This window comes from Netta rufina (assembly GCF_964035555.1).
Source record: "Netta rufina genome assembly, chromosome: 6".
In the NCBI taxonomy this organism is placed as follows: Eukaryota; Metazoa; Chordata; class Aves; order Anseriformes; family Anatidae; genus Netta; species Netta rufina.
The window spans coordinates 14,063,855-14,090,226 of record NC_140129.1 but is presented as its reverse complement, the minus strand read 5'-3'; the positions used below and the strand labels follow the sequence as shown (position 1 = coordinate 14,090,226).

The window sequence follows — 26,372 nt, the reverse complement described above, 5'->3', positions numbered from 1 at the left end:
AGTAACTCACCAGCTGTAAGTCTTCTTTTGATATTTTTTATTTGTTTTTGAAGACTTTATTAGCTGTGTGATGATGATTGTTGTGACCCCTTTTATGTTAGGTCCTGAGAAAGTCAACTGTTGATACAAAAAATACAAAAGTAAAAAAATCCCTCACTTGAGGGTGCAGTTTGATATTACAGTGTTAATCTAGAAGCTTGCTGATGTCCAAAGAGACTTATTTAGTCACCTTCCCACCTACCTTCAGCTGCCTGGTTCCCATTATTTCGTTTATTCTAGTCCTACAGCTTAGCTGTTGAGAGCATTAAACCAGGCAATAATTAACACAAGAAAGAAAAAGTGGGCTTACCTCCCTGAACCACTCTTCTGAGAGAGGCAAGCTGCCATGCAAGCAGAAGGGGAGCTCTGCAAATGGATGGACATGGGAACTGTGCCCTTCAGAGGCACCTGGCTAGTAGATCGCCTTATCTGCCACATTAAGCTATACCCTTAAAAAATTCAAATCCCGAATTTACAGGGATCTAAAAATAAATAAATAAATAAAAACAGAGGTGGTATTTTTTTACTCACCATGGATACAATTGCTTTCTCAGTGGCAGGAACAGGGAATACAAAATGTCAATAAACCTCTGCAAAAGGAAGAGCATCCCTGCTGTCTCATCTTTGAATTGTAAGAATCAAATCATTTATTCTTTTCAATTTTATGAATTATCTTTGTGTTCTGTGACCGACTCTTAGTGTGCATTGTGTTAAGATACGGTGGAGTAGTGCCCGTTGATCTTTCTTTGAACTGCAGTCATTAAAGTGTATAGATTTGAGCTGCTGCCTGCAGCAACAAACTTACAGGAGAAACCTGTTTCCCCCAATCTGAGATTTAGGATCTAGAGCAGGGCTGAACATAGAACAACTGCAGCAAGGTTACAAAGCCAAGGGTCTGTTATTAAAGGTTTTATAACATAGCATACTTGATTTAATGTTTTCCTGTCTCCAAATGAGGAGTCCCATGATACCTTTGTATTCATAAATGCCTGGCCATGTGTTCCTGCCCCTTTCCCCCTGGTGTGAGCATTATTCTTCTCATAATTCCATGGTGAGCTGTTGTGGGGAGCTTACCTAGCAGAAGAAATAATTCTACAAAAAAAGAACAGTATTCTTCTGGTTTAGCCAAGGGAGCAAGGAAAAGGAAGTTCTGGAGAAGAGAGAGCAATTTCATAGCTGACTGTTTTTGATCCTGGGATCAGCCTGAGCTGAAGGAAGTTGGCTGGGGTGGGAGGTGGTAGAGAGATGCATCTGAGGGAGAAAGCATGGATGAAAGAAGATTTGCAGTTCTTCAGAGATGTCTTTGTGCTGAAAGAAGAGAAGTGGGGGAGCAAGTTTAGTCTTCAAGACAAGAAATAGAGACTCAAACTGAAAGTGAGTTTTCTATATACTAAGAGAAATGTATTTAATGGCCAGCTAAACTTGTTTTTGTGTATTTTTGGCTATGTGTTGTTACTTGCTGGTTAAAGGGCTGTGGCCATCTTCTAGCTGTGTTCAGGCTGCTGTGCTCTGCATCTGGCCCTCCCCTGAGGAGTGAGAGGTGGTTGGGCTGTCCTGGGGAGCAGTTGAATCTGACAAGCAAGGAAAAGCCTTTCTAAGTGCCAGTCAGAGTAAGACAGCGGCTCTGACAGAACGAGGAAAGGTTTTCGTTTGGAACCATTGGGATTGGGTGTGGTGATCCAGGTGATCACAGAAAGCTGCTGGAGCAGAGAAAAAATGACACTGTAAAAGCATAGATTCAGTGGAATCCTTTATTTCACTGCCTCACCCAGCATCTGTACTACAGAAGTGGTGTAAAAAAAAAAAAAAAAACACAAAACGACGACAAAAAAAGCTAGGTTAAAGTCATTTCCATGTTCCCACTTTAAGGACAGAAGTGCGTATACATCTACCTAAAAGTCCTGAACAACTCGAGCTTCTCTGTGAAGGTAGCTTGTGCCCTGAAAACGTACCAAAGACAGGTATTTCAATTTGACCCCCAGGAAATGAAAATTCAGAGTTCCTGTGGTTAGGAACTACACAGAGCACTCCAGCAAATGCATAGCTAGGGAAATGCCAGCTAGAGCTGCAACATAAAGCATTAAACCAAGATACTGGAGAGCAATTTTGGGTGTCAGGAATGCCTCTTTCTTCCACATGGATAAACTTAGAGTGGAAAATCTGCATGGCAGTAATGATGGTCTTTTCTCAGAGGAAAATGCCTGGTCTGGCAGATACCCAAACTGCAGTCTTTAAAAATAAAGAGGTGAAAGATTTAATTTATTTCCATCACATTGTAGCGGTATGAGAACTATGAATTAGCCAGTGTGAATTGTTGACATCTAGGGGTTGCAAAGTAAATAGCCTTTTTTCCTTGGGGAGTATTCCTCATCCCAGGGGCAGAGAAAGGGACAGAAACTTTGTATAATGCGACCTGGGAAATTTAATGCTCCGATGTTATAGTTGCTGTATGATACAGAAGAGGGGGAAGTGACTGTAGGAGGAAAAAAATCCAACACACAAAATTTTTTCCAGCCAAGGTGCTTGTGCATTTGCAGTAGTGCTACCTCCCTTTTATTTTTTTTTTCCTCTGCTTTCTGAAGTGATTCTGAACATACTGCTTTGTTAACTGTGGGTGTGTTTTAACATTTACACTTCACAGTTGCTATTTCTTCTGCTGGTCTGTATTTCTGAGCATTGTTCTGTGCAAAATTCAGTGAAGCAAGTCAAGAGATGATTAAAGAAAACCAACAACAATAAAAACAAAACAAAACAAACAAACAAAAAAACAACAAGCAAACAAACAATGCTGTAGTCACATAAAATTAAATAGAGGTGCAGACTTCTAATCACTATAAGGAATGTGTCTATTTACTGTAAGGCCTGATAGTATTATCTTCCTGTGGTCTGTGTCAGCTTGCAGTGGCCTGAAGTGAAGGTATTCCTGCAGAAGTCTGTAGTTGCAAGCTGAAATACTCTGGCAAACAGTGTGGTGCTGGTATAATATATCAGAGGTAGGCTGTTTGGGGCATTCATTCTCTTTCTGAAATCTGGCAATACTTTTCCCTATGACTGTCGGTGCTGAACCTGCCACATTTCGTGTATTAGCTGAAACTTTCTGCTTTAAGTTGTTTTCAACTGTCATATTTCAGGTTGTTTCTGATGTAAGGGTGGGAGAACTTGTAAATACAGTGGATGTGTCTATATGAGCAGTGCTATACCAGGCAGAAATAAAGCCTTCTCTGAAAGCTGAGGTAGTATAACTGTGTTAGGACAGTCTCACAGCATCACTATTCAGCAGAAGTGGTTATTAGAACTGGAGGTATTGGAGTCTGTGGATCCTGGAATATACTCAGGGCGATGATAAGGTTTGTTACTAAATTTGAAGTGATTGCAGATGGCAGAATGTAAAACACGAAAGCTGGCGTTAATCCTAATCAAAGAGTAAGAAATGATAAGTTTGAGGAAATGTAAAGCATATGTAAATTTGGTGTGCTTTCTATTCAAACAGTGGAGATTTAAAGTAAAGCACAGCAGCCAGCAAAGCTTCATTATTTAAAATTGTGGGGACCTCTTGTACATTGGTCTTCAAATCAGACAACCTTTTTGGTGATGGCATCTGAAGAGATGGCCCATCAAAGTGCCTATATGACTGACATTTGGCTGGTTTCCTTCATATAACTCTCTCCTTAGCCCTTAGAATAAAGCTGAAACCAGCAAGTGGATCCATCAGGTCTCCTCCATTGCTGGGATCTTGTAAGGCTCTTCAGTCGTCAGCCCTTTAGCAGCTGGCAGCAAGACTGCGTCCACTTCAGAAGGCAGAATGAGTTGCTTTAGATTACATCTCCTGTAACTGAGGAGGAAGTACAGAGGAAATGTAATGCGCCTGCGTCATGTTTACCACTCTCTGCAGTTATAACTTCCTGCCAGGCCTTTCTCTGGTTTTGTGTTCCTTCAAACACTGTCTGCACTTTTTTCAAGCTTTGTGGTGAAATGATCTGCAGATGTTTAGGAAAGACCTTCAGAGTACTAGGTACTGCGAAATTGGCTGTGATCAGTGTTGGCAGCTACTGTGGTTCTTTTAGTGGCTTGTTGTGACCAAAAAGACCAACAGACACTGACGAATCCCTCATTTTATTAATCCTTTCCCTCCAGGAGCTGGGCTTTTGCAGGGCATAATATTCAGTGCTGGCAGAGAGCATCCTGAAGTCATTGGTGCCAAGGAGTTAATGAATTTGGAAAACTTCCCAGATAATACATCTGGCCCTCTAACTTGCATTTTGGAGTATGAGATGTAGCAAGAAGAGCTGTGAATTAAATGAGCTGTTGGCTGAAGTGGGGTAGGGGACACTTTCTTGTATGGTTAAACTGGCCGACCACAAGTTGAAAATGACATACCCCACAAAAGATTGAACTGTTGTCTTAGTTGGGGGTTGTGGTGTTTGTTTTTATTTTGTAGTACCATGTATTTACCAGTTACCTTACCTTTTGAGGCTTGTATATAGACAGGGAAACATTTATAATTTTCCCCTTTTAGTGATTTTTTTCAATTATTATTTTAATTTCAAACTTCTGTCATGTTGCCATATCAATAAGAGGGATTTTGAAAGTAGCTACCAGTAATTGATATTTCTAGTCCAGCTCGCTTCTGGAATAATATCTAGTATAGTGTTTACCTTCCATAACATTTGAAATTAGGTTGTATTGTATAAAATGAATTGTTGATGCTATTTATTAATGTGCATCTTCATGTAATAAAAGCTGTGCACAGCAATATGGTTCGGAAATTAACTTTGAAGAAAAGAATTACATTGTTATTTGTATGTCTCATAAAATAGCATTATTTTTAGTGGGTCTTTCAGTACAGCAACGCTACTTAGCACTTCCCTGCACAGCACTCCAAAAGTACCCAGAATATCATTTCTGATTAAGTGCCCTACTGGAATTCTTTCTTCTGATATAATAGAAGAGTGGGAGAGTTTTTGCTGTATATATAGTGGCAGCCCAAATAGGAAGCGTTTCACAGAAGAGTAGAAAGCACTTCCTTGAGTTATCTTCAGCTACCAGCTGATGATGGCAATGGCACCATGCTGACCTTTGGAAATACACCACTGCTTACCCCCACCCTTTCTCCACCTGATGTCTCAATAGATGAAATTTCTCATCAGCCTTAATTTTGCCTGTTAAATATATCACTTGGTGTGGTAACTCATCCTTATATGTGTTTCACATTGAAATCTTCCTTGAACAAATATGATCACAGATGCAGTAGGCTTTCTTTCTTTCTAGTGGAATTACTTCAGTTGTCACAGCTTGGTGTCGTTTCATACATCTTACTGAGGAGCTGAGCTAGCTCAGAAATTTATTTTGTTGTGTCAAAGTAAGTGACCTTGTTTTTAAACTGTTCTTCTTTCACTTCGCTCATCATCAGTTATTTATTTTATCAATTTATGTGCTCATCCTTTTCCGTATTGCCACTGACTCCCTGTTTAGTGTCATCAGCAAAAATCGTAGAATTCAAATTGGGACAGAAGATTCAGGAGGTATCTAGACCAGTGTCCTACTCAAAACAGAGTTAGCTATGACCCAGGGTATTCTGGGCTTTCTCCAGAACAAGCCATTAATACATCATCAGCTCGTTGTTGGTCTAGTTATTATTTGGTGAGGGAATCACTAACTTGTGCTTGCACTTCTATTAGGGCTGTTTTTTCTCACCCAATTCTTGGCATTTATTATTACTTGTGGTGGTGTAACTTCCAATCATTTTTACCTGCAGGTAATAAGTACAATGATTGGTATCCCAACCTTATGAGTGCATAGAAGATCACTACTGATAGAAGTCCAAACTTATTTATGGTTGGTGCTCTTTTTAAGAAACTTAAAAGCTGATTTCTTTTCCTATAGGTTGGCACCTGTACCGAGGTTATTCTACATCTGCTTCCCACCCTTTCAGTTTTCATCTTGTGTTAGTTTTCACCTCTCTAGTTCTTCCTTCCTCTTCAAACTTGTTCTTATGTCTAGAGAAACCTATGTAGATCGGGTATCTGTCTGGGAGCAAATCTGTGACCTGAAAGCTTCATCTCCAGCTATCCAAGGACACCAGCAGACTTAGCACAGTTATATTTACATTTCTTTGAGTTCTTCTGGCTATGCTGGTACTATTTGCCTAGATTCTTCTGCCTACTGTTCTGCTTGTGGTTCCCCTTATGCCCCATGGCCAAGAGAGCAGGCAAGTCATAGTCAGTTCCTGGGGACAGCTGCTTGCACAGTGTGTTTAAGTATTAGTTGTTTGTTTGGGAGACCATCTCTCTCTGTCTCTCTCTCTCCTGTTGTCTTGTTGCTCACTTGGTAAGTTGACAGACTGAAAGGAGTAGGACGGAAACATTCTGTTTAAGTGTGAATAGTGGGCTTGGAGCAAAGCAGAGAATTCATGGGAGAGAAGCAGATGCTAATTGCCCAAGTTCAGAATAATAGTTCAGAATAATAACTTCCAGCATCAGGACCCTGACTCTTCACCACTGAGAGTGTACACAGGATTCAGTTCCTTTCCAGTGCTGCAGTCAGGACCTGGAAAATGTGGGGGGAACTGACAGCTAGAATTTGGTGCTAGAAGCTTACATCCATCATTGAAGGCTGATTGTATTTGCAAAGACCACAAACAGAAGCCTCAGTTAACTTGCTGTCAAGTTGTTAAAACTGAGACAGTTTTCAAGCCTTTCTGTGCCGTGGGAGTGGTGCAGTGGGACCAGAACAGAGGATCTATCATTGATTTTTTTTTTTATTTTTTTTTTGGTGCAATTACAATTTTTCCTCCTATCTGCAGTTGGCATAAATTCCTGTATTCAAAAAAGGGCTGGGGTTTCTTTTGGTTGCCAGTTGAAGTACTGCTGTTGACAAACAGAAATGTTATAAAAGAGAAATCCAATATAGTGCGGTTATTCAGATGCCTTTGTTCTTATTGTTTCATAATCTGCCCAGATGCTTACTTCTGGGAGGAGGGAAAAAAAAGACAAAATTGTTTGATAGAAGTTTCCAGAGTTTAACAAATGTACCCACCAGTTTTAATTTTAAAGTACAAAAAAGAATGAGCATTACCTTCAGGACTAAATTGTCAGCGTAAATAGCTTAGTACTTATTACTGAAATATACATCACAAAACAGCTACAAATGATAGTTCACAATCCAAGTTTATAATAAGAGGCCAAATACACAAACAAAAAATCCAAGAAAATTATTTCTTGCAGTTATTCTTTTTCTGCTGACCTGTAGGAAAAATAGGTAAATGATCAGGAAAAACAATTTTGTTCTCCTACTACTCATGGTTTGCTTTTTCTTTTCCCTTTTCATATATAAAGGATTGGTGCAGTGTGCAGTTGGCACTATGTTGTCACCTGTTAACTGTCATGCGTGACACATCCTATCACAGATTCTGCAATACCATGAGCCATTTCCATTCAAGTGTCATTTGAGGTGGGGGATTTGTCTTCCTTTTTTTTTTTTTTCTTTTTTTTCTTTTTTCTCCTAAAATAACTTTGATATTTGTTTTTGTTTATGAGAGGAAAAAGTAAGAACATATGGCAAGGGCTGGGAAGAAAGCAAGCTAGTGGGGTGCCAGGGGCTAGAAGAAGATGCTGAGGGTGGGAACACAGAGAGGTTGGGCACATGGCAGGTGAGAAGGTGCAGTGTGGGAAAGGGTGGCATAAGCAAGGGAGGAGGAGGCTAAGGTTGTGCTGATCCTGGATGACCCTGCATCCAGAAACCAAATGGGAGAGAACAGGGTGGCAGCCAGCTAAACAAATTTCCACTTTTCTTAAATAAATTATATATATATAACATATTTTTTATTTTTTTTTGAAAGATCATCTAGTCCAGTCCACCTGCCAGAACAGGAACACCTAAATCATGTCACACAGTAACGTGTCCAGGCAGGTTTTGAAAGTCTCTAGACAAGGAGATTCCACAACCCCTCTGGGCAGCCTGTTCCAGTGCTCTGTCACCCTCACTGTAATATATATATTTAAAAATTCACCAACTATGTTTAAATAGCATATGTGTTTGAAAGTGAAGGGTGTCTGAAGTAGGAAATGCTAGCTGTCAGGATATGTTAGCAAGGACCGTCTGGCCCTTTTTAGTCTATGCTGATGCTGTGAGACTGTATAATCAAAACCTTATTTGTCCACAAAAACTTTTACTTCTAGAGCACAAGGTGGACCTGCTCAAGTGTAAAGAAGGCTGTTTTGTGTAAAGCTCAACCCTCACCTCATTTACTGTTGAAGCTAAGTGTATGGCTGGTTGGTATATCATGGTTGCAGGATATGATGATGATAATGTAGAGGATTCGGGGGGGGGGGGGGGGGAAGAAAACAAAACAAAAAACAAAACAAAGTTTCTGTTTTCTATTCATTAAGTACAACTTGAAATATTTTCTGGCCATACCTATATCTCAGAATTGCTGTGGGGAGAAGTCCTTAAACCAAACTGCCAAGATATGGCATACTCTTCACTTCGTTGGTGCCTGACTTGCCTGTGTGCTGATTTGCAGAAAGGCCACATGTTTTTCAGGCTGCAGCCAAAGTCAGCGGTAATAGTGCTCTGAACCCACAAAATACTAGATGCTAAGCACCAGACGAGTGCGTGGAGAGCAAGGAGAACCAGGTTTCAAGCATCTTAAAATGGGAACCTGAATTAATCTTCATCCCTTTGTTTCAGTTCATTGTCCCCGAGACAGACAGTACTCATATGTCATAAAATGACATTATAGAAATAAATTAATTAGTGTTTTGTCTCAAAAAAAGGCACCAAAGCAAAGCACCCTACAGCTGTATAAGGTGTTTCAGGGAAAGATACATGAAGAACTGCTAGACACTGTTGTCAGAGCAGATATTAAAGTGAGTCGAATAAGAAAGGGGGGAAATTGTTGTACATGTGGAAGAAAATGTTAGCAGATCTTTCCTGAAAGAAGGAAGCTGGAGGTCTGTAAATAAAATCATCATCATGTATTTGGTCATAAAAGGAAAGTGTTACACTGCGTGCATAGAGAAAGAAGTTAACAATGGACACTTCTGCTGTGGTATTCTGCAAGCCCAAGCATTTTACTTTGCAGTGCTAATAGTATTCTCTTAAGGTCTTTTTTCTTCGTATATAATTTTAATACATAGTCTGTTGCTGTAACCACTTGAATTAAAATTTCATGAGCCATTTCAGAAAATCAGACATGGAAACGCAAATAAATTATGCATTTTATTTAGTATGTAGTAGATACAGTATTACTGTATGAGTAAACAAATAAAAATGTGTCTTTATTAATATGGCACACTCTGTGCAGAAAGATCCTGCTGCACTCTATAAACCACATATGGTTTAAAGAATCATTTTGACATTAAGTAGCTAATTCTGTGCCTAAACCTCTGGATTTGGAACAATATGGAGTGGTAGTATAAAAAGATTAAGAATCTTAGCTAATGTAAATAAACTGGAGGTCACGAAATACAAGGCACAAGATTGAAGATGAAACCCTAAAGCATGTCACTTTCAGAGGACAAGTACTTAATATCTTATAAAATCTGATCCCTACTTAAATTACCTGCTTTGTCGGGTTTGCTTTTTCTTTTTCTACCCTTCTTCCCCTCATGGAAGAGCCCATAAGTCATCTTTTAAAATTCTGACCTGAGCACTCAGCAGTCAGCGCGGTGGTGTGTGTCTGTGATTAGTTTAACTGTCTTTCATACTGCTCCCTGGCCCTGCAAAACACCTGAGCAACAGAGGAATTACATGTAGGCAGTGAATGTTATTAGTGATAAGAGATGCAGATGTGCACTCGATTTGCTTCAAGCCAGAATAACATATTCACCTAACTTCTGTTTGATGAGAAACACCACAGCTTCCTAGCACTGCCTAAGCAGATCAACACAACCCTCTTTTCTTTTTTTGTTTTTCTTTAATGGAGTCCTGGCATGGTTCTGACACCTATTATTATGTTTACCTCTTCATTTCAACTGAGGATGCAGGAATCCCTTACCTAGAGGAAGAGAAGCATAAAAATTATCAATTGCAGAGCTAACTCTGCCCTTGTTTTTTGTTTAGAGTGGTTGCTTACCTTGCAGGTAGTCCCACACATTTCAGTCTTCCTCAGACCTCAGTGACAATAAATGTTTCTGCAAAATTAACTCCTTTTGGATCTACAATTCTTGGAATTACAAACTTTACTTCCTTCCTTCCTCTCTTGTCAGAGCAATTTCCTTATGATTCAAAGTGAAAGAAGAGAATTTACACATTAAGAAAGTTTTTGTAGCTAAAGAAGCAGAAGCAGCAATTCTTTCTCTTGTTTAATGATGAGTTACACTTACAGTAGATGAAGTCTTCACTTGCAGTGTAATCTGCATTAGCAGGAGAGAGTGCCCATTTTGTTAGTGATTTTTAGAAAATGGAAACCAGGAATGAGCGCTCAAGTAAATGGAATCAATAAACAACGAAATGGCCAACAATACTACAACCACTAATACTGAAATGTGCTTTTGTAAATGTGTTTTTGTTATCTTTGGTAGGGAATTATTCTTAAGTTTCAAATAGAATTTCTTATTACCTTCATGCAAATCAATTATCTTTGGTTTTCAGTTAAGGAGTTTAATTGCTTAATCAGACTAACAAAACCTAGTGATTAAAATCTAACAGTCATATGCTGTAAGGCAATATTGATATTAGTTATTACTCAAGGTAGCTGTTTTAGATCAAACTGAATGAACTAAAAGTACGTTTGTAGTGTGCTTTACTATACAGGAATATCATTGTCTTCTCTATGAGATGCGAACACAGATACTGAAGAGTTACATAGTTAGCAATAAGAATGTATTAAAAATTGACAAAATACCAGTTCCAAATCCAGAAGGCTTCTGTGCTAAACAGATGTAAGGGTTGTTTTTTCAATAATCTATTTTGATAAAAAAAAAAACCACACAACTAATTCTGTGAACAGCAAGTAAACAAGAAAGGACTATTCTGTCAGAACTGACTTGAAGTAAACAAACTGGAAAAAAACAAAACAACAACAACAAAAAAAAAAAAAAAAAAAAACATTTAAAAGAACATCAGGGAATTCTGTGCTCAGCTCTTGTGCTTCTGGTCAGAAAAGGTGAACCGCTAAAGATGAGGAATGAGCTTGACATCAGCTCTGTGGGCTGATGCTTACAACATTCATTTGAAATACTGTACTTCTGCTCTCATTGAACCTGAATTGTTAAGGTGAAATTTGAGTAAATTAATACTGTGTCAAAACATCTGTGTTTTTTTCTGTTTAAAATAGAAAACATCTGAGCCACAGGAGCATAAAGGGAATGAAGCAGGAGATGAGCTATAGTTTACAAAGTGTTGACAAATCATCAATAAATCACTGCAGAAACAAAGGGATCCATAGTCTCTCCACTTAAGAGAGCCAATATTGCAGAAACACAGCTAGACTTGTTCAAAAATTATTAGAGGTACTGATTATTACTCTGTTTTGAGTTGGTGTAACAGCACAGTGAGGTGTTGGCTCATGAATACCAATTCTGTGTGCTTTTGTAGGGCAAGAGCTGATAGGAAAAGGAAGCAGTATCTTCTAGCCAAAACATGGATTTTCATATATTAGCATGCATATGCTGTATTTATTTTGTTTTATTTTTTTTTTATGCTATTATAACTCTGGAAGCCTTTCTTCTGTAACACATCTCAAAAAGATAACAGTGGTCATACTGTATCAGACAAAAAGCCTATAAAAAGCCTGCGTCCTTTGTGTGATAACACTAAATGCTAGTGCCTAATAAGAAACACAAAGACATGACACGTTTATACATTATTTCTCTAAGAGTTCTCTCCTTCCTCAAATATTCAGGGACTTAAAGACCGGAGGCAAGAATAGTTTCCATGTATTAGCTAATTTTGAGCGGGTTTTACTTCTCTTGAGGTTTCTTGCTTCATCTTGAACACATGTAAACTCTTAACATCCACAGCATGAAAAATTATCTGCGTATGTGTTTGTTATCAAGGATATTGCTACAAAGAGAAATTATGATTGATTACTTGTTGCTTCCTTTTTGTCTTACAGCAAGATACGTGCCCAACTAGTAGCTTTCTGCTCCTTCTTGTGGGACTGTTTCTTTGCAGGGGGGCTAATTAGGCATGTGTTAGCAGAACCGTGGCATTTTTTATTTTAATAACACTAGCCTCGATGTTTTGAAATCTCAGTTCAGTTTTCTGGTCGAAAGGAAATTCTTTATTATGTTTCACTATCTAGTATGAGTATTGACATACCCATTAAAGGTCAAGAGAAGATGCTGCTGAGCAGCTCTGATTAACCGTGTGATAATATGCATGAAGTTTTGAGAATTACATAAATATTGAAGTAATTGATTGCTGTAAGCCTATACCCAACCACAGGACGGGTTGTTTTGCGTTATTTTCTTGAGGAAATGGGATGGCATGCATTTAACAGATGAAATGAATTTTCCTCTTAATGCAGATGAAATACTGGTAAACAGTGAGAGAAAGACTAAAGGAGGCAAAAATATTTCAAAAACAAGTAGGATACAGGGCAGAATACAAATGCAACTGTTCACTCTTGATACAGAAGAAACAATAAGTACAATCACATAGATGCTAAAAATTTTTGGAGCAAGGTGATCATCAAACACAAGAACTGTTTTCTCCTATGTTTGGTCAACTTGAAAAAGATAGACCGCAGCACTAGCTGGTGTAAAAAGGCAAAATAACATATTCTGGCATTGCTAGAGAAATCTGGACAAGCTATTTAATATCTTTGAAATTGTTCAAAATGTTTATGTGCTTTGTTCTTATTGTTATAAGACTGGCTTTTATGTCAGCTGCAGCAAAAGCTTATGGTTTCGAGAATATTAGTGATACTGTCATCGTTTAGTTTTAAGAATCCACTGAAGGGTTAGTAAAACAAGTAATAGTATCGTGGTTTTTTTAGTGTATTCTCATAATGCAGCTGAGAATTGACATAATTGTAGTGAGTGAAGTTTTACACTTTCATGTTGTATGGTTTTGTATATCTATAGCCAAGTATATTTTTCTTCATGTGCAAGAAAGATGTGTGATTATGGACAATATTGGATTTTGAAGGCAAGGAGAGATCGATGTGCTATCCTTTCACTATTAAACATGCCAAATACAAAGTTCAAAATGAGATTACTAGAAAGGAAGACATTTATTGTTGCAAACAATTCAAGATTTTAAATGACGTCAACTGCATAATTGCATTAGAATTTGAAAACTTTATACCTGCTAGCTCTCAAACTAGCATAACAGAAAACAGTTAACTGAAACACATTTTCATCCTTTATTTGTGTGCTGTGTATCTGGTAACATTTCTTCATGTACAGATTTCTTCATTGGTTGACTGATGATGAATGTTAACTCCTACCTTGCACATGAATGTAATTACTTTGTCTCCATGAAGGTGTTTTGACTAGAGGTCAGGCCCTACTAAAATTAGCTATCATTCTCAAGCAAAATCAGATCTATAATTAAGGGTCTAAAGATGAGTATTTCAGAAATTAGTGTCGCCCCACGTATTTTGGATGGATTCTACCAATCTTGTCCAAAGACCTAGCAAAACATTAGCAGAGGAGAAAAACATTACTTAAAATTAGAAAATGAAAAAAAAGTAAACCAAAACATACTACTTAGCAAATGATCTTTTAAAATGTTTGAATACTTGTTTAATTCTTTCCTTTTTTTTTTTTTTTTTTTTTTTTTTTTTTTTTAAATAATGCCGTAGAACTAGAAAAAATACAGTGAAAACTTGCTGTAAGATAAAAATAAATTAATTTTGAAAGTCTCTTACTGGCACTGCACTCACCACAGACATGCAAGAAAAGAAAGACTTGGGGAAAACGCTGCAACAAACTGTTCCTGTGAGCTGTAGTTTGTAGAGGTGCTCTTGCCTCAGAATGTCCATAAAATAAAGCATGAGGTAATATGTCAAAATTCCTGATAATCTATGATGATGCATCTTTGTACTGTTTATACATTTAAAGCTATTACTTCTTTCAGATTCTTCGAATAAATAAAAACAGAGCTTTCAGAAGAGTAAATATGCTCCATTTGACCAGCATATAAACCCACTCCTTTCTTCTCACTTCTTTAGCAGAACTGGGGGGCAACCAAAGATGGCTATGTGGATTGATAAAATAATATAGAGCTTTTTTTAACCCGTAAATCATTACTTTGAATCTATCTCAGGCTGAACTTAACACTTGACACTTGTGCTGTAACTTATGCAAAGTGAGTGAATACTGGCTGACACTCTGCAGGCAGGTATGTGTAATGCCAACGTACGGTGCCAGAGGAGGGCAATGATCAAAGGAGAGATTATTTGGCTCCTAGACTTGGGCCAATTTGTTAAAAATTGGTCCTGTTCTAGTTCTGTAGTCCCTGTTAATGTGAGCAAGCTTAGGTTCTCATCCTGGAATAACTGCAGGATAGTTGCAATAATAGTTGCAGTTGCTATCTGTTGCTTAGGATACTGTTCTAGGCAAAGATTGTGGTTCAGTATTAGTTTGGGGTATTTCATTGCAGCACTTTGCTTTGAAGGGATTGCTGTTTGAAATAACTTGAGAGAGCTGCATGATCCTGTAAAATAGCTGCCTGCCTAATTAGCAGATTTTGAAATTTCATCGATGGATCCAACCACCAAGTAGATGAAGTAGATCAAATTGGGGGCTGAGGTCTGCAGCTGATACATTGTACTGTGTTAGTTTTCTGATATGGTTGATTAAGTGTCTGATTATCCAAGCACGTCCAGATCCACTTGGAGCTTGACTCTGGTTCATGCTACAAGAGTGTACTGAGTCACTGAGCAATGCTTCCAATAATACTGAGGCTCATCTTAAAGGAAACCTTGATTTTTCCAAGATAAGCCATCTTGGTTTAGTCTGAGTTAAAATGTCATTTGATTGTGCTTAACCTGTATCCAGTGATTTTGATCACAGTGGCATTGCAGTTTCACTGTGGCATTTCCCAGCTGCTGCTTACCATCCTGTCAGACCTAGGGAAAACTTGGAATTTTTTAGGATACTGCTTTGGCTAACCTCTCTAGAAATATCCCCATTGGTTGCTGAGTGATGGCAATGATACGAATTAGAACAACTCTTTCATCTCATTAGATCTCACATTTCTGCAGCCTGGTACTGTATTATGTTTAGGAGCATGCTGTATCCAATCTCCATTTATTGGGTAAGTGAAAGGGAGAAGGTACTGTGACTTATAGACAGGCAAGGAAAATGGATAAGTTCTGGTAGAAGAATTTCAAGAAAAGTGTATGTGTATTCATTTGGCACTACAATTATATCATATTCTAAGTTTTTCCATGCAGCAGTTCTATTTGCTTTTATAACTTTGCTATTTAAACACATTGTAGCAATGCAAAACTGCATATTGTAAAGATCCTAAGCATAATTCATTAATGCAATAGAGTAACATCTTTAGGATGCTAAAAATTGTTCATGGGCCAACAAGACTTAGAGATACAGAGAGGTATCCCATGGGGGATACTTATGTCTAGTTTTCAAACACAGATTAGAGGAAACAACTTAAATTGATGTCTTATTCATGTTCTTACCACTTTTGTAGTTGTTTTAAATAACCTCTTTATTAAAAGGACACATCATGACATGCATATCTAACAAAGGAGCTGCAGTCATCTAAGGGAAGGGTAGTACCATATATCCCCAAACAAACATAAATTGCGAAGTAGTAAATCAAATAGACTAGGCCGCGGAGTTAATGGCTAAAACTGAAGTGGCATTTTGACTTTATTCTTAAGGAAGGCTGGGATTGTAATCCAGTCATGAGTCTTGTCTGTTAAAGCCCAGAAGACTGCCAGATGTCCTTTGGTACACGTCTGTCTCTGCACACTGTAGAACAGCTCAGCAAAACCCTTGGCTGCAGCTGTTTAGAAGGAAAATTTGCTGCCAATTTTTCCATGAATTGGACATGATTTTTCTAAGGATTCACTTTCATAGAAGGAAGCACTAAGAATACTTTTCATGTTTTAAGATCGACAAAATGAATGTTCTCAGTGCTAGAGTTTTATTGTACTGATGTTGTTTCTGCTCACATGATCTGCCTTCTTGAGTTTCGTACTAAACCCTGTATCTTACTTAAACACATAGGCTAAGGAGCATGAGTGACTATTCCTTTGTAGCTTCTGATGTGTGGGTAGATGGGGTCATTGTAATCGCTGAAAATGTGAAAAAGAAATATCATTATATGCTCATGGGCCTATGGGAATGCATATGTATTTCTGCTCCTCTACTTTAGGAGCAAGTTTATGGCCAAATTTACCCAGGTCCAACTAATGTTAGAGGAAATAACCTAGACATGAAAATTAAACCTTCCTTTCTTAAACGCTGTAGTGAAGGACCTAGTTCACAGCCTACTTGTGTGCAAAGATGGAAAAGCTTTATTTCAGTCCTTTTTTTGAGTTATTGGTGAATAAGTGGGGGAAAAAAAAAAGCATTATCCAGCTGGCATGCACGTTTCCCACTCGGTTATTTCAGATATGGCAGGAACCCACACAGTCTTTGGGTTTGTTTTCTTCTCAAAGCAATCCCCATCTCTGGAATGAGGCCAAGAAAAGAAGTTCTAGTACAGAGAATAGCTTAAAAAGGAGGGAAGTTAAAGCATGGAAAGTGAAGCTAGATTCAAGTCCCAGTATCACTACAACTATGGGTTTAACTGTTAAAAAGCTGTTACATACTGTTATCAAAATTTTAGGTATTCAAGTGATCTTAGTTGTACTGGGAGATAAAAGAGGAACTTCTGTTCAGGGCTGTGGCTGAAAACGTGCGTAATCCTTTCAAATTCAGTATTTCAGAGATTTTGAGTCAGACATAGACTAGATACCCACTTCTTGTAGTCAGAATAAGTTTGACAAAATTTTGTAATTAGAATTCTGTTAAAGAGCTGGACTTTTGCAGACTTTTTCAAAAGTGTTCCAAGATAAAAATTGTTAAACCCAAAGCACTTAAAATAATATGCATGTTTTCATGCATACAGCCTTTGTGTGTGTGTGTGTGCGCGTGCCAATACAGGTAAGTGGATTATGGGTGTATTTGTACCTTTTGTGCAGGTAACCTGCAGGCAACTTGCAGATTATGTGCATTAATTTCTTAAAGTAAAAATTAATCCACATACGGTCTGTCTAAACCTCTTGAAATAAACAGAAGAAATTGTTTTTTATAACTCCTTTGGAAGGTCTATAAATTGTCTATAACTTGAACCAAATGTAACTTAGGAGTAAAAGACGCAAGCTCACTACTTGTTCTATCTGCTTTATTCTGAAGTGCAGTGAGGACTGAACCATTTTGCATTGCTGTGTTACTAGAAAATGCTAGTTGCTGCTGTAGGTGATGCTGGTTTTGTTCAAGATTTATGGATAAAGGGTTATCATTGAGAATGGTCCATTTACCCTGTGTGTGCCTGAGACAGAAAGTCTCAGTCCTCTGAAGCTTTGGTAAATGCGTGGCGGAATCTTCCCAGACGGAGATGTTTGCCTGTTTGTAGTTGGCTAATCCACGAGTGGTTCCCTGATAAGGTTAATGCCCAGTTAATTGCTCCTAGCCTTGACATGTAGTTTAATTGCTACTTGGCCAGCATACGTTTGTTGCTTGCTCTGTGTAGAATTCTAGCGGATATAGCGATGCAAACCATGGACTGGTGGAGTGCAAACAGAATAAATACAGTATTTTATGTTCTTTTAATTCAGGGCCAAGTGGATTTGGATGAAGTGTTTATTTAGTTTGCTGGCTGCTTCAGATGCTGTGGCATATTGATTCCTTTTATTACTAGCAGCCATTTAACCTGACCCCTCTTAGATCCAGTATTTTAAAAGCCATAAATTTTAACTTTAGTTATGAACAAGGACTGAAATGCTGTGAAAGCCTTTTTATTAGCAGAGCTTTGCCTTACTCCATGTACATGTGTCACCCATGGCAACAATATTTAGAGCATCTTAGATGAGAGTGGCTGTTGGGCAGTTTTGTGGTGGTGGGGTTGGCAATAAAGAGATCACATATATATCTCAAGCATGTAGGATTCACTGATCAGTGTAAGCAGGTACACAAGAGAAATGCCTTTATTAGTAGCAAAAGGAGTCCTCTTTCCAGGTTATTTTGTTAAAATATAGCCTTTTATCCCTACACTTAATGTTGACTGACAATGCAAAGCAAACACAAAAGAAGTTGTATATATTTTTTATTTTTTTTTCTAATTGCAAGTCAAATTGGTGCAGTTGGAACTTATTTTTCTCGCCTTGGCTTTTATTTTACATTAATTATCTAACTTGTTGTAGTAGCCTAAATTAATCCCTGATTGATGCTGTAAGCAATCTTTAACCTGTAGTTTATACGAGTGTTTGTAAAAATATGTGCAGGCAAAAACATGATGCAAAAAAAAATGACATGCCATTTTTTAAAGAAAATCTGAATAAAATGGTTGATATAAGAGGATTTCTGTCTGCGTTCACATATAAATAACTCAAAAAAGCACTTTGAATTAGTGAAGAAAAGTTCTGTGAACTCTCTGCATCCTTATAATTTCTTGTTTCTGATTTAAATCAGTCATTTAAAAAAAAAAAATCAATTTCAGGCTTGATAATGAAGATTAAATAATAATTCAGCAGACTAGTTCAAAATAAACCTCAGGCTTACTGAAACTGATTTAACATAATCATGAATTTAACGTGAGTATTGGCTTCCTTTCTCCTGTTCAGCTACTGATGAGGTTTCCTCCTCTGTCCCACAGGTCAAATTTAACATTCTAGATCTTAGCCTCATACCATTAAAAGTGACTTTGTTTGAATGGTGCAGGGACTCTCACTTCATGTTAAACTTTGGCCTGGGAACAAAAATGTTGTTTTAGCTTATGGAAGTGTAATTCATATCAATTAATCAGAGAAAGTGTCACATTTCCCAATCGTTTAAAGCAGCATTGAAATCTTTGACCTTATCAGAGGGTGGGTGTGGAAATAGGAGTAAAGCAATCACAAGGCACTGGAATTTTTATTACTTCTCAATTCCAGACTGATCAATTTACAAGGTGCCTGAAATCACGGGAGAATCATATTTACTACAAACTGGACTTTTTCCTGTCTGCATTGCTTTTCCTGTACCTGCTTTCCTCTAGCAGGTTATAACAGCTATATCTAAAATCAATTTGATATACATAAATACCCTTGAGGAGAAAGCTGCTATTTTGTAGAAGGTCAGGTAGCTTAATTTATACTCAGACCTGTCGTAAGAGCAAGTACTTGAGTTTGCACCAGCTAGAGAGAAAATACTAGCCCCTCAGAGGAGCAGGGATTCAAATAACCTAGGAAAACTTTTCTCTGAATGTACAGCTGTCCTGTGAAGTGGAAGGTTATGGGAGAGAGGTTAAACTCATCTAGCCACATAAAGAAAACTACTTCTATAGATAACATCGAACACTTTTTTCTGCAGAGACAGACTTTGCTGCGTTTTGTCCAGTGTTCTGCACTAATATAGCAAACGTGCCATGTCTTCAACTGCATTTGGTCAAACCTCTTTCTTCTGCTCCTAATTGTTAACAATAGTTATAGTTATACTGTCACATACTGTAACTTGCATTTTTGAGATGCTTAATGCTGTACATATTATTCTTTTTGAAATATTAACATGTTCTTTAGCAGCGTTAGTGTTCGTTACTGATAAGACTGTAGAAAACAGCATCGTGAGCACACCTTTCTAAGCTGGCAGTAGTCATGCATTTATTTTTGTCTCTCGCCTAATGACTGCCTTATTCCAACTATTTCTCGTACAGCTGGCTAAAGTTTAGCATACCTTCCAGGCTCCAAATTGTGAACCGCCATTATTCATAGTTGAAATTGAAGTTTGTGCAAATATGAGCTAAATTGCAATCATTATATGTAGTAAAATAGATTGAAATATCTGTAAATCTCAAGGCTGTAGCTTGCTCTTTTAATCAGAGAACTTGTTAAATTCCCCCATGCTTTGATTTCTCTTTCTTAGATATTTCTGTCAGGAGTGAGGCTGTTCAGCGTTCAGTATTCCTGCTTCTAATTTGAAATGCTTGGTTTGAGGTATAAAATGAGCAAAATGATACATGTTGTCTTTAATATATGAGTGCAAGATAGTGATTTTCTCTTGCTTTTTATCAAGCCCTTCATAATCTTTTCTATGCTACTTGTATAGAGTAGCGTTGAAGAAAAGGCTACAGTATTGTCTGAGGTTAGTCTACAAAAATACCCTCTGAAAGCTCTTCATTTGAAAATCACAAACTAAACGATGTAATGACTTTAAAATTCCTTCTTCCTATATCATTTTCTGCATTGAATCGATTGATAATTGAGGAGCATCTGAATATAAAAATGTGAGTGGAAAAAATCCTTTACAGTTGTGCATACTACCATAAATAAATGAAACGACTTTAAACAAAATGGTTCACAAAGTGAACATGAATTAATTTTAGTCGGTATATGATGTTGCAACCCTGTGGGCAAGAACCATGTCTGTCCACCTGTTTTCTGCTGTGTCATACAGAGATTAGTAATAATGTTGAATGTTTTATATCTCATGTTTATTAAAAGAGAAAGTTGTGATTTTCACTTTATACACCAGTTGTTTTAGGGGTGAATTGTCTTTTTGCCATCCCCTGCTCTGCAGGAATGATTTAAGTTCAGCAATATTTTAATTTGTATTAAAAGAAACCAACCAAACGTATATGATCAGTGAATTGAAATTGTTTTCAACATATTGTGAACATATGTGTATCAAAGTATTTTAAACTTGCCCTGGTTACTTTAGAGAGAAGATAACATAGGGCTGATGGTAAGGGCAAGCAAGATCAGTTAGGGTACGGGTAGGGCTGAGGTTGGCACAGCTAAGTTTGGTATTGGGAACATTACCAAGGATGCGTCCCCAAAGCAGGACAGGGCTTAGGCTGTAGCTGCTGCCTGAGACAGATCCTGTGCCGAGCTGTGCCACAAAGCAAGTCAGCCTTGGTGTTTTGTGAACAGACAGTGGTTTGCCAGCGAAAAGCACGCCCGTGCCATCTCCATTGTCCCAGTACCCAGAAGGCAGAAGCCTCATTGAGCCTCACCATTTTCTCTTCCTTAGTTTCACATGTAGCTCCGTCCTGTGCAGCGCAGTAGGAAACAGGAATGTATGTGTTCAGGCCTCCTGTAAACACAGAGCCAGGCTATCACCTCTTACAGCTCGGCGTTTATGTTAGTTTCTCAGTCGCAGCATTATTTTCCCTTCATTTTTCCTTCACATCTGGTTTTTCCTTCACTGTATACAAAATACAAATATCAAATCAGTATAATTCGTATAAAATTGTTCCTCTAAATATTATTGTTTGGGTATATTGCTGTATTTTCAGTTTCAAGAAGAATCATTGTATAAAAAGTGAAATTAATGATAAATGTATATAATGCATAAAGTTTAGGGCGTCTTAGGAATTGCATTTTCTTTCGGGTGATAACAGCTATGGTGCCTCTTCCATTCCCCTCTCTGCATGGGCCTTTGGGGTGGCTTGCCTTGCCCACAATGCAAGCTTGTTTCCCTTTGATTTTCGTGACTGACGTCTTGCTTTCACTGTGTTTCTTTCTGCTGGGCTATAAAAGAGAAACCTGGAAGTATCTGAAACTAATAACAGTAATGAAAGAACAGAACATAAAGTACATATTACATAAAGAAAAAAAAATCTTCAGTAGCCATGTTGACATTGAACAGAAAATTGAGGTGTATGTAATACTTCCTTTCAGTGAAAGGACGATTGCTTAAGGATATTATCTTGGAACCAGCAACTTGTTTTCAGCCAGTCGCAGGCAGATGCTGACATCAGCTGTTGTTTTTTGAAATTCAAAAGAGATGCATAAAATATTGCACCATTTATAAATAAATAAATAAAGTGGAGGCTTTTTAGCATGATGCTGTAGAAAGAAGTAAAATGAGGACTGAAGAAATTTAAAATCCATAAAAAGAAACATTTTTAAGCATAATGAACAATTAAAATATTCCTTGCCTAACGATATTTTTGCATTCAAAATCTGAGTAGGTGCTTGATATTTACACACACATTCATGCATGCACCACCTAGAAATGCCTGTTAATAACTTCTAAAAGATGAGAGAGTCTTTTTTTTTTTTTTCTCGTCCTTTGTTTTTGTTTTGATTTTTACCTGTGAGTAAAATCCATATTTTCAGACTTAGAGCTATCTTGAAGGTCTGCATGAAAAGTCACTGCAGGGGGCACTGGGAGGGAAATTTCCCTAGCTGAGAGTCTGTTTGGTATTTATTTGTTATGGAGTCTTGGGCATTCCTCTGTGCAGTATCCAGTAATAGATGCTGCCTCTGAAAGCACGGGGACTGACTGGTTAGCCTGCTTGTGGAAGCTCCTCAGCTCCTGTCTCTTTAGTTGCACACTAAGGTGTGACTGCTACAGCCTTACGATGAAAGGAAAAGGGAATAAAAGATGAACTGGAAAAATATAAAGTTCCCCCTGAAAACCACGGTGAATATGTCCAAGGATGTAAACTCCTTGACTAAATGTTCTCCTTCTTAATAAGACTGCATCGTTCCTACTGTCATCAATAAGAAAAAAAAGTAATCATTTTTCATCTGGATTCAGATGCTTTTTTTATGGGTGGATTTGACAGTGAGAAACTTCCAGTGTTGCCATGTGCAACAGTACAAATTTCAGATTAAATGATTACAGCTTTAGAAAAGGGCAACTAAATGCCTGATATTAATTTGTTACTAAAGGATCTCGGTAGGGTTTTGAATAAATGAGGACACCTTTTAAATGGTAGAACACAGGAAGATCAGAGATGAAATTTCACTTTCTTTGTCAGTGAGGAATATTGTCAATCTTTGCCATTTTATTCTATCTTTTAAGGTAACTCAATATTTGATGATAATCTCGGTGTCAGTGAAGTGACCATAAGCCAATTCTTTTGGGGGCATTAGAAGAAAATGCAATTTTCCAAGGCAGTGTTGTTCTGAACTTACTTGGTAACTAAAGAGTGCTCCATTTAATTTTTTCCTCTTTTAATAGCGAACTGAAAATACTATGTGAAAGTCGTCATAAGTGTTCTCTTTACCAAAAAATGGGAAGTTATTGCTATTTATTGCTGAAATTAATTCCTTGGGGATGTTTTCATGTTAGGACAAAATGGCAAAATAAAGGCTGCTTATACAGAGAGAAACATACTTTGCCAGTACCTGTCAGTTTCCCAGGCAATTGTCTAAGGCATGTGTTTGACAGAGAACCTGTTCCTTGTGACCCTGGCTGGATTAGGCAGTATGTGACCTGGTGCCTAAAATCTGTGTCACAGTGAGCAGGCAGCAAAGGCTGGACAGACAGCTTCAGTGCTGGTACGTGTCACACGTGAGTGTCACTCCAACACCTTGGATGCTGGCTTGGATTTTCTTAGGATGGCTTTCATACGTGAAGAGTAGCCTTCCAGTCTGAGCACTTGGTTTGGCTCTGTATAAAACACGATCTAACCAGCATTCAACCCAGGACTTTTTTTCTTCATTTTTTCCCCAAGCAATGCAGTGTAAGGCCCTAATTTAACGTATACAGCTTGTACTGGGACATGTATATAAACAACTTGCGTGCTGGCTTTTAGCACAGCAGTTTCAGGTAGCTGGATGGTTGCAGCAGCCTGGAAGTGAGCATTGGCTGCCAAACCTCCCCAAGCCACGGGCACTGGCAGATCCCTGAGCCCTGCCGTCTGTCTGTGGCCTGTCACAGTGATGGCACTGTCTGCTTGCAGAGGTGAGGCTGTGCCCCTCACTTCCTCAGATGTGCTGCAGCCTCCTGTGGCTGTGCCCCAGTAGATACCAGTCCTCACAGGCTCTGTGGGTGAGGCACTGGGCACCAGCCTCAGCTCAGGCCTGCGGCCCAACCTGGCTGAGGTTCCCCAGGCCGCTGCAGCCTGCCATGCTCAGCCTGCTTCACTGCTCTGCCCTGTCTGCTGCACAACGCCACCCCTCAAGGCTGTTTTCTGCCTCAGAACAAGAAAGCATTTTCTCTGCTAATCAGAATGGCTTTCAGTTGGCCACCTTTTACAGCGATTGTGCTTCCCTGGTCTGTTTTCACTTGTTCTCAGGCTGAGATAGGCACCACAGTGCCCTGTGCTGATGCACGCATTTTTAGTGATACTAAGCGTCTCTATGTTGTATGCAAGTCATTGCTCTAGCTCCATTTAGCACTTACTAATTTGGCAATAACGGTAGTCTCCAGAATGGCAATTAGTGAACAGAAGAAAGTTGCTCTGTGTGACCTAGCAACCAGGCTTCCCTTAAACTTGTTTTCTCTTTTCTTTCCCCCTTCTTTTTTCAGCTCCATATCAGTCTGCAGGGAATGGAAGTGTAAATTGCTTTACATAGACACTACTGATGATTCTCTATTTGGTGCCAGTTCTCAGCTTTTTTCCTTTTAAGAATTTGCTCATCACAGTGTTTTAGTTCAGAAATATCTGCGCTCTAGGATTGCTAAAATCACAGCATAGTTTTAACGTATCTGTCTGTCATGTGCTTCTTGAATCTCTTTGGGAGTGACAGTATTTGGACATCTATGTGAAGGTCTTCTCTTCTTATATTGTCCTGTTGCTTATGTTAGTATGACTTTCAAAAGTTGAAAACAAAAGCATTTTGTGCTCTCAAAGACAAGGTATTTTGCAAGGCAAAGTCTCTTTCTAGGTGTTTGTCACATTTACTGCTCTGCCATATAAAAACGAAGTAGGTGCTACAAAGGATTTTAAATTATGCTTTAGTTGTGAATTTCTCCGCTGCTTGGTATGCAAGTATTCTGTGAACTTTTTTTTGGTGTGTTCTACTATCACTGTATTAATACTAATTAACAGTAGTATTTAACAGTAGTATTAACAGTAGTTAATTAGTAATAGTAGTATTTTAATTAATTAAAAGCTAATTAATAATTTAACTTATTAACTAATTAATAAAGTTAATTCATAATAGTAGTATTAACAGTATATAAAAAAAACTAGCGTGGGAGAGTCAAGCATTCAAAGAGAGAAAAGGTCTGGGAGAACTGGGAAAGTACTTGCTCTTTCTTTTTTGCATGAAGTGCTTTCTTATGCCTATAAACAAGGAAAGAGGCAGCAACATCATTCATGTTAAGCTGTACTTTGCTGGAAATGTTCTCTTCTTGAAAAACCTGCTGCATGTATTGATAGCACAGCACCAGTTTCAGCTTGAAGAAAAAGGTTGGATGAAGCTATGAGAGAATTTAGTATCTTCTCATAGGAGAAGCATGTTGGAAAATATCAGCCATTCAGACAACCTGAGTTGTTCTAAAAGCCAAAGCTTGTTTTGTAGTGGTGTTTATATTTGTGGGTAAGCCGGTAAGGACCTCCGTGAGTCTATTAGCAGTGTCCAGTTGTCAAAGTCTAAAGAAATAACCCCATCCTTACCATTGATGCAGACTTGAAAGTGTCACAGAGAGGGGCTGCTATTGCCCATCACTGTTGTCAGGTCTGCAAATCATGTGCTATTCCCTCCAAGTCTGAACGGGGATTTCTGCAGAAGCTAGGCTTACCTTGATGTTATTTTTAGAACAAATTACATTGATTGCACACTATTTCAAAGGCCCCAACTAATAAAGTACACAATGAAATGTATCTGTCTCACTAGTTTAATTTCACTGTGTGGTTTTAGGTCTAAAAATTTAACTATTTATTTTCCAGACTCTTCCAGCAAGGATTTTGGTCCCACTCTGGGACTGAAGAAGTCCAGTTCTCTTGAGAGTCTTCAGACTGCTGTGGCTGAAGTTAGGAAGAATGAACTCCCTTTTCACAGACCCAGACCTCATGTGGTCCGTGGTCGGGGGTGTAATGAGAGTTTCCGAGCAGCCATTGACAAGTCTTATGATGGACCGGAGGATACAGAAGAGGGTATGTTGCTACTGGTAGTCTTTGAGGGAACCACCTTCATTTAGCATGACTGAGGGCCAACTCAATAAAGCATCTAAGCAAGCAATTTAATCCAATTGAATTTGATTAAATTTAACATGCTGCTTATGTCCTGCTGAAAGGGAGCTGTCTTTGTAGTCCTCCATCCAACCTTGACTGGCTTCAGTGTAAAGTCTTCACTGATCTCCTTTGGGGCAGGGGTGTGTTGGAGGAATTAGAACTCAATCCTTAAATAATTGTGTTTTTCAACATCAAGAAGCAGCTGCCTTCTTCAGATTACATTAAAAATCATCTTGCCTGTTTTACAGAGCTGTCTACAATTCCCCCTTCTCAAACTAGGAAATTGTTTCCTGGTATAGACAAGGCAGAGCACCCTG

The 26,372-nt window shown here is 38.3% G+C and overlaps 1 protein-coding gene across 5 annotated transcripts in view; it reads left to right on the top strand.

The window, feature by feature from the left end:
• The window catches only part of PARD3B (par-3 family cell polarity regulator beta), a 397,678-nt gene that overhangs the window by 232,899 nt on the left and 138,407 nt on the right, over positions 1–26,372 (top strand). For all 5 annotated transcript variants that reach the window (XR_014618549.1, XM_084288820.1, XM_084288819.1 and 2 more), the window contains one exon: positions 25,771–25,977. Coding sequence is in view for 4 of the 5 variants with exons in the window: in XM_084288820.1 (XP_084144946.1) it covers positions 25,771–25,977 (207 nt within the window). In the remaining variant the exon portion in view is untranslated. The remainder of the gene's footprint in view (positions 1–25,770; positions 25,978–26,372) is intronic.